The sequence below is a fragment of the Pseudorca crassidens genome, chromosome X, assembly GCF_039906515.1.
Source record: "Pseudorca crassidens isolate mPseCra1 chromosome X, mPseCra1.hap1, whole genome shotgun sequence".
NCBI classification, from domain to species: Eukaryota; Metazoa; Chordata; class Mammalia; order Artiodactyla; family Delphinidae; genus Pseudorca; species Pseudorca crassidens.
Window position 1 is genome coordinate 113,773,950 of NC_090317.1, and position 13,178 is coordinate 113,787,127.

The window sequence follows — 13,178 nt, forward strand, 5'->3', positions numbered from 1 at the left end:
GGACTCCTCATACCAGTAAAGTATCCACAGAGTCCATACTTTGAACTTTTTTTTTTTTTTTTTTTTTTGCGGTACGCGGGCCTCTCACTGCTGTGGCCTCTCCCGCTGCGGAGCACAGGCTCCGGACGCGCAGGCCCAGCAGGCATGGCTCACGGGCCTAGACGCTCCACGGCATGTGGGATCTTCCCAGACCGGGTCACGAACCCACGTCCCCTGCATCGGCAGACGGACTCTCAACCACTGCGCCACCAGGGAAGCCCTGAACGGTTTTTATTGATGATACAATATTAAGTGAAGTAATTTGTTTTCTCACATTTAATGAAATGGGAAATGTATCTTAATGAGATAACTGCTGGTTGGGGCTGTAGGTCAAGGTGATTATAAATGGTCTCACACTGAGCAGACATGATTTCCATCTGAAAGCAAAAAATCACTGAAAGTGTTATGTAGCCTCAGCAGCCTTCTCTGGGATAGATGTGCAATTTCCAGTGGGCTTTTCGAAATCTGGAAATACTGCGTTTATAGGGTCCGAGGCAGCCCCGGTCGGCAGCCCAGTGCTGTAGTGTGGCCCTCCTGATCATAGCTCCTTATTGTCTCCTGTTCCAGTGAACAAGGGGACAAGGGTCACCTTCAGCTCCATGTCATTACTGAAAATGGCTCCCACTGCTGAGGAGAGGACAACCATACATGAGATGTTTCTTAACACGCTGGATCCAAAGTAAGTTAGGACGGTGAGATTCCTGGTTGGGAAAGCGTCTAAACCTTGGCCTTCTCACGAGCTACACTTGCTTGAACATATTGGGCATTGTTTGCAAATATTTTGCTTTTCAGCAGCAAAACCATGGCATTGACAGGGTTTACTCGATCTCCATTTGTACAGGACTGTAAGTTTTCGAAGTCGAGTTTTGCCTCCTAATGCAGTGTGGATGGAGAATTCAAAACTGAAGAGCTTGGATATTTGCCACCCTCAGGTATTGGAATTTAGTGAAAAATCTTCTAAACAGGATAACTTGGACTCATGACACTCATCTAAGAGTTGACACGCCTTCAAACTGACCTCTGTTCTGTGGCATTGTGAATTCCTTTGTTCTACAGATTCGGATCGTCACAGGGCTTGTATTTATTAATATTTATTTTATGTCCTGTAGGAGCGGAACATTTTCAATCGAATCTTTGGTGGTTTCCTTATGAGGAAAGCATATGAACTTGGATGGGCTACTGCTTGTAACTTCGGGTGAGTTGGATTTCAGGTAGTCTTAACTCCTGAGAAGCCGTTTATACTGCCTCACTCAGTGAAACATTTTGGACCCGCCTGGATGTGTTTGGGAATATATTGTGTTTTTAAATAAATGCTACACTTGTACCAGGTGGGTTTGACCTTTATTTTAGAAGGCTCTCGCTCTGATGTTGTCCCTTAGTACATTAAATGCCTGCTGAGAAAAAGGGGTGATGATACGCAGAAGGGAAAAGATGATTTAGATACTGATCTGGTCACAGTGCCATCTCTTCCATCTGGTATGGTTATTCCCTCCTTCTCTAGGTTTATTCTTTGACCATTTAAAGTTTGCTTCAGCTGATTGTCAGGAAAAAACTAGAGATCATCTGAATTTTGCAGTTGACCACAAGTACTGTGTTTTCCCAACAGTGGTTCCCGACCATTTATAGTCGCCGTGGATGATATCATGTTTCAGAAACCTGTTGAGGTTGGATCATTGCTGTTTCTTTCTTCGCAGGTAGGTGTGTGATGAGAGATGAAATACAATTTTTATTATTTGGGCCTAGAAGAGAGGTTTTTATGTTCTAAAGCCACCGTTTCTCTTATGACTGCTTTCTTCCCCCTTCCTAATGCAATTAACTAACTATCGTGTCCATAATCGCTTAGGTTTGCTTTACTCAGGGAAATTACATTCAAGTCAGAGTACACAGTGAGGTGGCCTCTCTACAGGATAAAGAGCATATGACCACCAATGTCTTTCATTTCACGTTCATGTCGGAAAAAGAAGTGCCCTTGGTTTTCCCCAGAACATATGGAGGTAAGTGGCAAATGAGTGCTTGTCCCTAATGAGGGGAACTTTTAAAGACATTTCTCTCCTTTTAAATTGTTGTAGGAAGTACTCTGATGCCCATCAGCCCTAGAGCATGTCTTTAGGGGATTGTGCTTTTGAGATTCTGCAGCCCTGAAGGCCAGGATGCCTCATGGCGTTCAGGTGGCCATTGCTGGTCTGCCTGCCTGGCTGTTGTCTGAAGGGCCAGTGTCAGCTGCAGGCAGCCACTGGTGGTCAGGACCGTTCCAGCCAAAGGGCCAGAGTCGAGGCACTCTCTGGCCCAGCAGCACATGCCTGGTGCTGGTTTTGAATTTTCATTGCTGTCCCAGTGTTCCCAAGTAGTTTTGTGTTTGTATAGTGATTTTCTTAGGTGCTGCACGTGTCTCCAGAGCTCTCTCTCTTATGTTCCAGAGTCCATGTTGTATTTAGATGGGCAGAGGCATTTCAGCTCCATGAGTGCACCAGTGACCTTGAAAAAGGACCACCTCATCGAGCCCTAGGAAGACCGCGTTTGTTGAAGACCAGTGCCCCACAGTGACACGGTGCCTGATGAAGGCCTGAGCAAGTATATCGCTCTTAGTGTTTATTCTCATCCTCCATAGAGAAGGAGGATGTATTCAGCTTTTAGGTTGATCAGAAAAGTAGAATGAGAGAATGGCTGGGTGGGGCAGAGGGGGAAAGAATTATTGAATAATAAATACTTTCAAGACAATTTAAATTGTGAACCTACCACGTTTCCTCCTGTCTACTCAGGAAATGAGGGCTGAATGCCTTTTTATGTGACTGGACACATTCTTTTCTTACACATATTGCAACCATCAATCTACATGGTTTCCTGCCAGGGCATTTGGAGGGCATTCTTTAAACCTGACCTTTACTGCAATTCCCCTGTATTATTTAAATCCCATCAACCCTATGTGATTCCTTTGTATTTTTGCCTCCTTCTATTTCCCAGCTTTTGTTGTTAGCAGAGGGTAGATGAAAAGTTGTAGTAAAGGGATTCAACAAAAGACACAGCATTTGTAAGGATTTGTGGGAAGCTTTAGATCTGAAACATACCAAGGAAACACAGAAGACCCCAAATAGCCAAAGCAATCTTGAGAAAGAAAAATGGAGCTGGAGGAATCAGGCTCCCCGACTTCAAACTATACTACAAAGCTACAGTGATCAAGATGGTATGGTACTGGCACAAAAACAGAAATGTAGATCAATGGAACAGGATAGAAAGCCCAGAGATAAACCCACGCACATATGGTCACCTAATTTATGACAAAGGAGGCAAGAATATACAATGGAGAAAAGACAGCCTCTTCAATGAGTGGTGCTGGGAAAACTGGACAGCTACATATAAAAGAATGAAATTAGAGCACTTCCTAACACCACCATACACAAAAACTCCAAATGGATTAAAGACCTAAATGTAAGAGCAGACACTATAAAACTCTTAGAGGAAAACATAGGAAAAACACTCTGATGTAAACAACAGCAAGTTCTTTTTTGACCCACCTCCTACAGTAATGAAAATAAAAACAAAAATAAACAAATGGGACCTAATGAAACTTAAAGCTTTTGCACAGCAAAGGAAACCATAAACAAGACGAGAAGACAACCCTCAGAATGGGAGAAAATATTTGCAAATGAAACAATGGACAAAGGATTAATCTCCAAAATACACAAACAGCTCATGGAGCTCAATATCAAAAAAACAACGCAATTAAAAAATGGGTGGAAGACCTAAATAGACATTTCAGCAAAGAAGACATACAGATGGCGAAGCGGCACATGAAAAGATGCTCCACATCGCTAATTATTAGAGAAATGCAAATCAAAACTACAATGAGGTATCACCTCACACTGGTCAGAATGCCCATTATCAAAAAATCTAGAAACAGTGAATGCTGAAGAGAGTGTGGTGAAAAAGGAACCCTCCTGCACTGTTGGTGGGAATGTAAATTGGTACAGCCACTATGGAGAACAGTATGGAGGTTCCTTAAAAAACTGAAAATAGAACTACCATACGACCCAGCAATCCCACTACTGGGCATATACCCTGAGAAAACCATAATTCAAAAAGAGTCATGTACCAAGATGTTCACTGCAGCTCTATTTACAACAGTCAGGACATGGAAGCAACCTAAGTGTCCATCATCAGATGAATGGATAAAGAAGATGCGGCACATATATACAATGGAATATTACTCAGCCATAAAAAGAAACAAAATTGAGTTATTTGGGCTCCCCTGGTGGCGCAGTGGTTGGGAGTCCGCCTGCCAATGCAGGGGACGTGGGTTCGTGCCCCGGTCCGGGAGGATCCCACATGCCGCGGAGCGGCTGGGCCCGTGAGCCATGGCCGCTGAGCCTGCGCGTCCGGAGCCTGTGCTCCGCAACGGGAGAGGCCACAACAGTGAGAGGCCCGCATACCGCAAAAAAAAAAAAATTGAGTTATTTGTAGTGAGGTGGATGGACCTAGAGATTGTCATACAGAATGAAGTAAGTCAGACAGAGAAAAACAAATACTGTATGCTAACGCATATATATGGAATCTAAAAACAAAAATGGTACTGATGAACCTAGTGGCAAGACAGGAATAAAGATGCTTTATAGAGAATGGACTTGAGGACACTGGCGGGTGGGGGGAAGGGGAAGCTGGGGTGTAGTGAGAGTAGCATTGACACATATACACTAAATAGATAGCTAGTGGGAAGCAGCCGCATAGCACAGGGAGACCAGCTTGGTGCTTTGTGACCACCTAGAGGGGTGGGATAGGGAGGGTGAGAGGGAGGCTCAAGAGGGAGGGGATATGGGGATATATGTATGCATGTGGCTGATTCACTTTGCTGTACAACAGAGAGTAACAGCACTGTGAAGCAATTATACTCCAATAAAGATGTATCAAAAAAAAAAGGAACCATGCCAAGAGGAGGTGTTCACAGATGGTGAATACAGGAGACACAGGACCAAGTGTTCATTCCTCCATTCACCTGACAGCTCTTCAGCACACTCTGCTAGGGGCTGGGCAGCATATATCTGATTAACAAACATGAACAGTAATAATAATTACAGATGCTTATGCTCACAGAGCACTTGCCACTTGCTAGATAGGCACTCTCTTAAGCACTTGACGTGTTTACTTCTTCCACCAACACTATGAGGTAGGTTCTGTAACCCGCTTGTAGGGTTTGGCCACTCAGGAATCTGAAGCATAGAGAGGTTGATAATTTGCTCAGACTCCCCCAGCTAGTAGATGGTGGTGCTGGGATTCACACTACCTGGTTCCGAAGTAACGGTAAAGCTGGGAATGTATTGATAGTAAGGGAGGCCGTACCCAATGTCACAGTGCCACCTAGGAACCCAAAGGGACATATTCCGACAAGTCTGCAGCCAAGACCCAGTTTCTCCTTTGATGGGATGGGAAGTTGATCAAGTTCAGAAGAGAGAGAAACCAGGCTGCACAGAGGGAAAGAATTCATCTCTGAAAAGGTCCTCCCAGGAAAGAAACAGTCTTGAGTGTGGGTTCTAAACACAAAGCGGTCACAAACTTGGCTCTGCGTCAGAATCGGCTGGAGTGCTTTAAAAAAAATTTGTATTAATTTAATGTTTATTGAAATCACAGTTAATATGAATGAGCACTTCTGGCATAAATAGTCATGGGAACAAACAACTACTCTGGAGGCGTGCAGTTGGACTCATGGCACCCAGCGTGTGCTGCACCGTAAGCTTGCTAGCATCAGTCCTCGCCCCCCTCGCTGTACTTACTACCATCCTAAGCTTCACCTGGCCCTTCAGTACAGCATTTTGCAGATCTGCCTGTAACCCGGTGAGGTCCCTGAGCTGCCTCGCAGGAAGGGATGGCCCTGGGGAGTTGTGTGAACGTGTTAAGCGGAGTTCAGTTAAGAGACCTACTGCATGGTGGTGTATAGATTGTACGTTATGCATTTAACCACTTAGTGCTGTACACGGAAGCTTTTGCAAGAACTTTTCTCGCTGTTGTAAGAAATGTTGCAGTAAATATCCTAAAGCTAAAACATTTAATCATTAAACTATTTCCTTTGGAAAATTGTTGATAAGTGATCTGTAGGTCAAAATCGTATGCACACATTCAAGGCTTTGAATAGTTCACGTATCCCTCCAGAGCAGTTGTACACATGCACTTAACTCATTAGCAATTTCCCTGAACTTGGCTGAATTTTATCCTTTACTTTTTTTAAAAAATTTATTTTATTTATTTTTGTCTGTGTTGGGTGTTTGTTGCTGTGTGCAGGCTTTTTCTGGTTGCGGTGAGCGGGGGCTAATCTTCGTTGCACTGCGCGGGCTTCTCATCGCAGTGGCTTCTCTTGTTGCAGAGCACAGCCGGGCTCTAGGCACGTGGGCTTCAGTAGTTTTGGCACGCGGGCTCGGTAGTTGTGGCTCGTGGGCTCTAGAGCGCAGGCTCAGTAGTTGTGGCGCACGGGCTTGGTTGCTCTGCGTCATGTGGGATCTTCCTGGACCAGGGCTTGGACCTGTGTCACCTGCATTGGCAGGCGGATTCTTAACCACTGCACCACCAAGGAAGCCCTTATCCTTTACTTTTTAAAACATCTTTGCCATTTTAGTAGGTGAAAAATGACATTCATTAATTGCCTTTCTTTGAATTCTATTGAGACTGAACTCTTAAAAAATTGCTTATTGTCTTTTTAGTTAAATTACTTGTTCAATTAATGTTGAATATCAGATTTTTAAATCAAAATATGTTTTCTACCTGTAAAAGTTTTTATAAGAGCTAGAGATTTTTTTATTTTTAATACAGGACTTTAAGAAGATGAGATGAAGGAAACTCCAAGGGATATACAGTAGGTTGTCGATGTTCAGTGTTTTGTTCCTCTTCTTTAAGGAGTAGTGGGCTTTTAACCAGTACCAGCACTGCTACTTGTCTAGCACAGAACCTCCTAATGTGGGTTGGACATAGTTTTGTATTGAATAGTCCATGCTGAGATACCCCATTTTACATCAGGCATTTATTACCAAGTTCTTAGTTTTTGCTTAGGTAGTTCTTCATTGGGCAGTCTTCGAGGATGGTGTCTTTATTTTTGGTTTCTTTAGAAGAGTTCACTTCACGCTAGTATGCTCTGCACTGTGTTCCGTGTGCCCGTGTGGTCCTGTGGCTCCATTTCTCGTGGTAGCCCGAGTATTCTGCATGTCTACGTGTTCCCTTTGCTACTGGCATTCTCTATACCGTCTGCTCTTTCTCCTCTCTGTGAATAGAGCCAGTAGCTTGAGTCCTGAAAAACTGAAGTTTGCCTTCCACCCCCGCCCCAGGGAGTTCAACATTTTATTTTTCAATATATTTGGGCAGAGAAAAAGGCCTTTCATCTTTCAAAAGACACATTTGATTCTGTGGGGTGGCTGGGCTCATCTGGGAGGTTCTTCTGCTCTGTGTGGCATTGGCTGGGGTCACTCAGGCAACTGTGCTCACCTGGGAGCTCGTCAGGGGCTAGACCATCTGGCACATCAGCTGGGGAGGCTGGAACGGATGGGGGCCAGCCAGGCCTCTCTTAAGAGGCTAGTTGGACTTCTTAAATGGTGGTGCGGGGGCTCCATGAGCAAACAGCCAGATTCCCAGCTCCTAACTACGTCATCCTCCTGCTTCTCAAAGCCATTTTTGTGCAGAGTGATCAATGGTGTCATGGAAGTTCACAAAGATGATCACTGGGGAGAGGCGACTGGTTGGATGATTGAAAGGCCGCTGGTAAGAAAAAACAGTTTCAAAAAGCAGTGGTATCTAGGGCTGGATGGCAAGGGGCTGAGTAATTCCAAGCATCCAACTCTCTTTCCTGGGTGAAGTCCTTGGACACTGGTGAGATGCTCCTTCATAAACATTTTATATGTTTATATTATAAACAACTTAATACAATATATGATTTTATAAAATGTCTTAAACATCTTATTGACAAGTAACATTAGGAGATACTGCATCGGATACCTCTCCTCTGGTATTTTATAATGAGTATTAACTTACAAAAAACTGAAAAGTAGGGCCATTAGAACACCTGTTTAAGTTTTTATGTCAGCTTTTGTGAAACTTATTTGATCATGGACTTTGTTGTTGTTAATACCTATGAATAAATGGAACACACTAGGAGTTTTAGTAACTTTTACAGAGCCGGGATTATACTCTGGATTCTATTGTCTAAGGGGTAAATCGTTATGCCCTCTTTTGCTATGAAGAATCAAGTATTAGTATTGTTTCTTAAAAACAAATTTAGGGCAGCATTTTAGATCTCACTGACTTTCCTGCTTTCCAGGGTTGGCAGTCTTGCTTTTCAACAGGAGCATAATTTCTTGCTGTCACTGCTGATGTTTTATAAAATGTTAACTTGTAACAATGCGTTTAACTTTACAACAAATTCTGAATAGTAATTTTTTAGCATTATGCTCCTTTATAGATTACAAGAGGGAGGTGAAAGGAAGTGCATCAGGAAGATGGTGGAGGTTAGTTCATAAGATATTTGCCTCCATTTTGATACAGAGAATATAAGTTTGTGTTATTCTGTTTCTGTATAAGAACCTCAAGCTCAAATTCAGTGCTTTATGCTTTAATATGAAAACATTTGGAAGTAATTACTGATTCTTTATTTGGTAATATAGAACCCCATGGCAACTTGTATGTTAGTGCAGTGTAGGAAAAAATCAGTCACAGTATATAATCATCATAAAATAAGAAATTTTATATATGGCTAACACATATTGGATTCTTAGCACTGTGCTAATGACATCAAAATGTATTTTCTAATTTAATCCTTAGAATCAGCCTTTGAGGTCAATACCATTATTACCCACTTTTTCAGATGAGGAAAGTGAGACTTAGAGAGGGAAAGTAACTTCCCACAGCCCACCTTGTAACTGTATATAGGTGGGGTTAGGTGGGGTAGGCCTAGACTAGGTCTAGAATCTTGGCCCTTTGCCACATTTCATATATATTTTCTCAACCAGTGTGATAAAGGGTTAACTTGTGAGATAAACACACGCACACACATACACAGACACATACATGAGAATACAATCTGGTCTCAACCATAAGAGACAAGGATGGCTGAAATATTTTGGGCATTTGTTTTCATTTGCTCTTAGAGAAAAACTTTTGCTGCAGTTGTGATTGACTCTCTAAATTGACTTGTGAATGTTTTCTGTCCCTCCCTGGGCAACAAATAATGAACTACTTTAAAATAGATAACAAGAAAGAGGAATTAAAAATAGGGATTCGGCAAGTTCAAAAACGGATTTAAGGGCTTCACTGGTGGCGCAGTGGTTGAGAGTCCGCCTGCTGATGCAGGGGACACGGGTTCGTGCCCCGGCCCGGGAGGATCCCACATGCCACGGAGCGGCTGGGCCCGTGAGCCATGGCCGCTGAGCCTGCGCATCCAGAGCCTGTGCTCCACAACGGGAGAGGCCACAACAGTGAGAGGCCCGCGTACCGCAAGAAAACAAAAAAACCAAAAAAAACGGATTTAAGGACCCCTGACCAGTCACGTTGCTTCTAGTAAAACTGTTGTATCGTGGGATTATTTTGATCTAAGGGGATCAATCTGAGGTGGATTTGGGGTCATTTGGTCCAGCAGGTGGGTTTTGGGCAGGCAGTGTGACGTGGGAGGAGTGCTGCTGGCTCGAATTCTGGCTCTTAGGCACCTCTGAGGTCTCAACTATGTCTGCAGCCAGCTAGTTCAGGGCATAGGGTAGAGGATTCATCTCTTTGGGTTCTGTTTCCTTCTCCGTAAAAGGAGAGGCAGCTTTCTCATTCCAGAGTTTCCTGATTTAGACCTATTTCCCTTCACTTGATTTGCTCTTTGGTTAGAGAAATATTTTAATGACTATATTGCACATAATTTAAAAAATCAAGTTCCAGTTAAGATGTGTATGCTAAGAAAAAAAAGGATCTTCAGAATAGAACAGGACCTTCTCAAAACCATTCAGTAAGCCAGAGGCATTGATAAAAGTAATACCTCAGAGGAAGGATTGTAGTAACAAAAGAAAGGGTAGGATATTTTTGGTTTTTTTTGTCACAGAAATTGTGTACCTTTAATAGAGGGAATAGTATGGCTAAAACAAATGAACTGTACCATAATGGAAGGAAAATTACATGACAGGGTATTGATATGCCAGGCATTTACTGTATCCTGATTTTGTTTATACACACACACACACATATAAATTTAAATTTATATTTTATATGTATGTATTTGTTAAAAAAAAAGTGACCCATTAGTAGGCCATGAAATTTAGTGGGTTGTGGCCAACATGACAAAAATAAAAGAATGCATCACCCATAGTAAGTATTGTGTAACTTGTTATGCACGTGCATGGTGCACGTGCACATTTAGGGTGTGCTAGGTCACAGTGTAAAATATACATCTAAATGGGTCACGGTCATTAATGGAAGGGGTTCTCTCAGTACACATTAACATGCTTCTTTGAGTTGTACTTAGTTTTGATTGGTCTGAATTTAGAAGTTTTTTTTCCATTTTTTCCTCTAAATTAGATTGGTTTAAAAACAAAAATCGTTTGAGTTAGTTGATGCCCTTTTAGTTTATTCTGACAGGGTGCCTCAGGACAAGGGGATTTCGGTGTGCTGGGAGCCATCTCATGGGCTTTGGGTTACAGTGCAACATAACTCCCTTTGATAGAAAACTTGCAAATCCTTTTTCTGATGTCCTGGCTGAGCTGCACAAATGGCCAGAACTTGAAGTTAACAAACCCAGGCCTGCAGATTCAATTCTTACCTTCTATCCTTGGCCACACACTGGACCCCTGAATCTAGCCAATCAACTCTATAGTGTGTGCCATCTCCCAGTAGATGATCATGAGAGAGGAAGACCAGTCAACGCTTTGTCTCTTGAGGCTGGGTCACAAGCACTGCCTTTTCATTTATTTTTTTATTTTAAATTTATTTTAGTTTTGGCTGCATTGGGTCTTCACTGCTGTGTGCGGGCTTTCTCTAGTTGCGGAGAGCTGGGGGGCTACTTTTTGTTGCCGTGCACGGGCTTCTCACTGCAGTGGCTTCTCTTGTTGTGGAGCACGGGCTCGGTAGTTGAGACACGTGGGCTCAGTAGTTGTGGCTCACGGGCTCTAGAGCACAGGCTCAGTAGTTGTGGCGCATAGGCTTAGTTGCTCCACAGCATGTGGGATCTTCCCGGACCAGGGCTCGAACCCATGTCCCCTGCATTGGCAGGCGGATTCTTAACCACTGTGCCACCAGGGAAGCCCCAAGCACTGCCTTTTTGTATAAGGACAGTACACTGGCAGGAGATACAGCCTTCAGTGGACGAATAGCAAATGGGCTTATTCCTCCCCTCCTGTGACACATTCCATCATCCCTATATTTCCTTGTTATTGCTCATGCTGGCCTTGGAGCCAACACAGGTGTCAGCATTTTTAGCATTTATTCACTGTATTGCTCTTTTTACATGCTGATTTTGGGAAACTGGGCTTCTTGAGGGAACGGATTGTGTCGTATCTTTTTATCTGTATTGCGTAGCAAAGTACATTGCATGTGTGCAGGCCGTTAATAACTTCCATATGAATGAATGTATGATTCAGGTAAATTTGGGCGTTTTACTTTTTTGTTAATTTAAAAAATTTAAGCTTAAGGCTCAGGAAGGTGGATCTTTAAAAATTTTTTTTTAGGATTTTACTTGTGTACAGCATTATGCCCAAATTGTGTTATTACGTTAATAATGGAATTGCTAAAAGTTGCTTTGCTGTCTAAGACTAAATATACAGTAGCTATGATATTTTATTTCCTTTTAAAAGCTAAGTAAAAAATTTAATGATTTTATAGACGTGTGTATGTGTATGTATATGCATGTATACACAAACATTAATATTTATACACACCCGCACACACACAGTGGCATGGAGACCTTTATGGACATATTTACCTGAAATACACATTTCTTCACATTCTTATGTTAAGAATTCTACTCAAAGATATTTCAGTGACATAACATCAGAATTCATGGGTAACAAAATACAAGGATGCATTCCATGGTATCATATGGGGGGGTTAGGGTATAAAAATATCATTAATAAAATAGTGGTTAATGTATTTAAGAACAAAATATAAAACCTGGAAGTCTACTGACATAGAAAGTTTAGGGTGTAGGATTAAATGTGCCCTTGGATATAGAAGAAATGATGGGGGTGGGGAATGATTCCTTGCATGAGATTCTGGGGACTAAGAAATCCCCGAAAGAGCAGTCCACTCTGATCATTGTAAAGGTCAGAACACTGGCTAGGCTTAATTGGGAAATATTCAACAGAAGGTCAGAAATTTGAGGGAGAAGCAGGGAATCACAGATGCTATTCATATATACGTAAGTGCACCGAAAAGACATTGCCTAGTGTGTTTCATAGAGACTTCGGGCCACCTCTTGACCTATTATTTTGGATAAGCTTCTACTGTCACGTCATGGTCTGTCCTCCTCTTGCACAGGTAGCTACTAAACTATACTGGTCTCCTTTGCATAATCTGTTGGCAACTGTCCCTAGAGAAGGGTTTCTCAACCTCACTACTATTGACAACTTGGACCAGATAATTGTGTTGTATGTTCTGTGCATTGTAGGATGTCTAGCAGCATCCTTGACATGTACCCACTAGATGCCAGTAGCATTCCCATAGTTGACAACCAAAAACATCTCCAGACATTACTATGTCCCTTGGGAAAATTGTGCCCAGTTGAGAACCACTGCTGTAGATTACGGTAGGTCAGCATGTTTGGGAGTTGTCTCTTGTAGCTCATCCTGGTCAGGCCTGGGCCCATCCTCTCCAGCAGAGCAGGGGACTGTGCTTTTGGAACACTCTTTCTAGCCTTCTGTAAATGGCCACATGAGATCATCTTTAGGGTATACTTTTGGGCCTGTGGACTTTCAGAAGTCAGCTGTTTGAAGGGATAAAAGGCACTGAGGAGTGCATTTATAGGCTATTAACATTACCCAGTTAATATGAAAAGTGGTGAATCAGGATGTATTTTCACTTATTTGTAGGTACCTGGAAATTATACTATTAGGACCTGCTTGTAATCAAATACTAAGCTCTTTGAGGGCAGAAATTTGTCTTCGGTCACTGATATATGCCAGGTGTTTAGAGTAGGTGATCAATAG

The 13,178-nt window shown here is 42.5% G+C and overlaps 1 protein-coding gene across 5 annotated transcripts in view; it reads left to right on the forward strand.

Annotated features, from left to right (window-relative positions):
• The window catches only part of ACOT9 (acyl-CoA thioesterase 9), a 28,165-nt gene extending 25,402 nt beyond the window's left edge, over window positions 1-2,763 (forward strand). For all 5 annotated transcript variants that reach the window (XM_067722979.1, XM_067722980.1, XM_067722983.1 and 2 more), the window contains 6 exons: window positions 607-718; window positions 881-971; window positions 1,149-1,234; window positions 1,646-1,733; window positions 1,883-2,033; window positions 2,457-2,763. In XM_067722979.1, coding sequence (XP_067579080.1) covers window positions 607-718; window positions 881-971; window positions 1,149-1,234; window positions 1,646-1,733; window positions 1,883-2,033; window positions 2,457-2,545 — 617 coding nt within the window. In that variant the 3' untranslated portion in view covers window positions 2,546-2,763. The remainder of the gene's footprint in view (window positions 1-606; window positions 719-880; window positions 972-1,148; window positions 1,235-1,645; window positions 1,734-1,882; window positions 2,034-2,456) is intronic.
• The last annotated feature ends 10,415 nt before the right edge of the window (window positions 2,764-13,178 follow it).